Source organism: Pseudomyrmex gracilis, unplaced genomic scaffold (genome assembly GCF_002006095.1).
Source record: "Pseudomyrmex gracilis isolate BER0280 unplaced genomic scaffold, ASM200609v1 scaffold_4817, whole genome shotgun sequence".
NCBI lineage: Eukaryota > Metazoa > Arthropoda > Insecta > Hymenoptera > Formicidae > Pseudomyrmex > Pseudomyrmex gracilis.
The window spans coordinates 1-3,189 of record NW_018025401.1 but is presented as its reverse complement, the minus strand read 5'-3'; the positions used below and the strand labels follow the sequence as shown (position 1 = coordinate 3,189).

At 44.2% G+C, this 3,189-nt stretch overlaps 1 protein-coding gene across 1 annotated transcript; it reads right to left on the bottom strand.

The window, feature by feature from the left end:
* Positions 1-47: 47 nt before the first annotated feature.
* Positions 48-2,973, bottom strand: LOC109863418 (the record flags this gene model as incomplete). Its single annotated transcript, XM_020443680.1, has 1 exon — positions 48-2,973. A coding segment is annotated over exon 1 (2,926 nt), but the record flags the coding sequence as incomplete, so codon positions are not given.
* Between the last annotated feature and the right edge of the window lie 216 nt (positions 2,974-3,189).

The following is a 3,189-nucleotide window of genomic DNA, read 5'->3' as shown; positions in this document are numbered from 1 at the left end:
AAGTCCCAACGGGTCAAAAAGCCGCGCTATTAGCGACAAGACAGAACGTTTCGTGGCTGGTTCGTGGCCATCATCCAATGCGACATGATAAATCAGTTCGTCTTTGCCAGCAGACCATGATAATCCTAAAGTTTTCGTGGTTTCAGTCTCACCNAGCTTGATGAACTGGTGACTATCACCGGATCTTCCGATTGCTTCTAGTAGCTGTGAGTCGTTGGATACCCACTTTCTCAACTCAAAGCACCCAGTTGCCAAAATACGTGTCACGTCGTCAATGAGCCGAACTGCCTCCGCACGTGATGGCGCTCCAAACAACAAATCGTCTACGTACATAGATTTGCGTACAATGTTTGCCGCCTCGGGGAAGGATTCCTGATACTCCTCAGCCAGGCTGAACAAACACCTGATGGCCAGAAAGGCACTGGAGGCCATTCCGTAAGTAACCGTACGCAATTCGTATGTCTCAACTGNGTCGGACGGATTTTCTCTCCAAAGTATGCGTTGAAAGACGCATTGAGACGGTTCGATGAGCACCTGACGGTACATCATAGCGATATCAGCTCCCACCACGTATGGATGTTGCCTGAAACANAAAAGGATTGATAACAAGTCTTGTTGTATGGTAGGTCCAACCATCTGTATGTCGTTGAGCGATAGGCCCGTTGTCGTAGGTGCTGAAGCGTTGAAAACAACGCGTAACTTTGTTGTGAGACTGTTTTCCTTCATCACACCGTGATGAGGCAGATAATACAATGGAGTTGCAGGACTATCATCGACGACTTTTCTCATATGATCTAGTTCTTCATATTTTCTCATGAAGTCTATGTACTGATGCCGCATGGCCTCATTTCTTTGCAATCTGCTCTCTAATGCCTTTAGCCGTCGTATGGCTAATTCTTTAGAGTCACCCAATTTGCCGGGAGACGATTTGAACGGAATGGACACGATAAACCGACCGTTGTTGTCGCGCTTAGTTGATTCAAGAAAAAGTGTCTCACATGCCTGCTCTTCTGGCGATAGAATGCGGCTATGTGATACTTCTTCAACCTCCCAAAAGCGTTCTAACTGACGAGAAACGTCGCTTATGTTGGTTGACAAATTGCAGGCTAGTAAGGCATTGTTGACACATTCCTGCTGTAGNTTTCCGGAGACGATATAGCCCAGTTTCGTCTTATGCAAATAAGGATGCCCTGTAGGCTCATAGCAAATCAAATCCCAAAAGAGATCAATACCGATTAATAACTGTATTCTCTTCGGCTTGTGGAAGTATGGATCAGCAAGAGGAACGTTATTCGGGACGTTTGTCTTCTCGAGATCCAACGGCTCGCTGGGTAAATACGACGTGATTTTGGGAACTATCATGAACACAAGTTCTGCNTTGTAGTCACTGTGTGTTGACTTGATAGTCGCCTTTGCTGTCTCTTGGATTCTGGTTTCTGTTCGACTTATGCCGGTTACTGTGGTATNTGTTTTGACGGTACGAAGGCCTAACGAGTTGCACAGGCCCAGTGTCATAAAATTGGATTGAGAGCCCGAATCAAGAAGTACGTTGCATCTNTGCACTTGTCCATTTCCTGCAATTATCTTGACAACTGCCGTGGGTAGTACACGTGTGATCTTGCTTGTTGTGACGTGCGCTGATACGATTTCCTGCGTTTCCCTACTTTCCGCTTGGGCTTCTTGCGTTGGTGTTTTATTGTTATTCAATTCTTCATGATTTTCCACTCTTTCCAAATGCAGCAACGTGTTATGAGACTTTCCACATTTGCGACATTTTTGTGACTTGCAATTTACTGCAATGTGACCTAACCTTAAACAGTTTAAACAAGCTTTCTTTCTTTTGACTTGTTCTATTCGTGCACTNANCGGCAAATCGATGAAGGATTTGCACGCAAATAAACCGTGTTCTTCTTCGCACGATGGACACTTTGCCCTGTTTGTTGCGGTATGCGAGAGCGTTGATGAATTGCCCCTTGTTTTGCTTATCGTTTTGGCTGACTGTGTTTCAATGGGCGTCTTAAGATGCTTGCTTATTTTCTCGAGGAGCTGACATCTTTTCTCGAGAAAGTCTAAGAAACCCTCGATGTCTGGTAATTCCTTGCATTCTACAAGTTCTTTNTCCCACTCTCTTTTGGATGACGCATCAAGCTTGTCTGAAATCAAATATATCAACAAGCTACCCCATTGATTCACTGGTTGTTTTAACGCTAGTAGAGCACGCATGTGACCTCGAACAGCNTCCACTAATTTGCGTAACGATTCATAGCTTTCCTTTGTTATCTTCGGCTGCTCAACTAGGCCTGCTATATGTTTGTGAATCATCAGATTANTGTTCTGATACCTCCTGATGAGTAACTCCCATGCCGCTTCATAATTTATTGCTGAGATCTCAAGTCCACCGAGAACTTTCAACGCTTCGCCCGTTAGGGAACTCTGTAGATACTGAAATTTCGCGATTGGATCGATTCTTTGATCTGAGTGAATAACGGAATTAAACATATCGTGAAATGCTGGCCATTTGTCGTATGATCCGTCAAACTGTGGGAGTTTTAGTTGAGGAAGCTTGATTTTGCGATGCAGNGCAGCCGTGATTTGTGATTCAATGTCGGAGGCTACCGCATTGTTCTGATTAGTGATTAGTTCCTCTGGTTTTAGCTCGTTGATAAGCCTTTGCGCTTTTGCCGTTGTCTGATAAAACTTTGCTTCGAAATCTGCTCTCTGTTTGTAGCACTCCTCCAGTGCGTCATCTTCTACCAGTTGCTCAACTTCCGCCTGACATGCATCGTAATCAGAAAGCAAATCTTTGATTCGACATAGCCTCTGTTCCAAGTTTATNACTTCGTGTTCTTCTATTCTATCGCTATTTTCCTTTAATGTTTCTATAAAAAGATGAAACGATGTGAGTTTCGCCTTTATTGCGCCTCGTTGTCGATTGAGGGCTTTCAATTGTTCTTTCTTGTCNGCGTTGTTCATGTCGAACAGCTTACGATGTGATGAGAATGTATGATACTTAGCTGTTTTTTGATAACGATTCCACCGCTCTGCGTTGTGGCCACCTAACCTTGTTTGTCGTCGTCTTGCTGCTTATGTGTCACCGACTATGCGTTTTTGCTTCCTCGCCGTTGTATCCGGCTCGAGTGGACCAATGTTTGGACAATGTTTGTTACAGTGGACTGTATATAATTATGC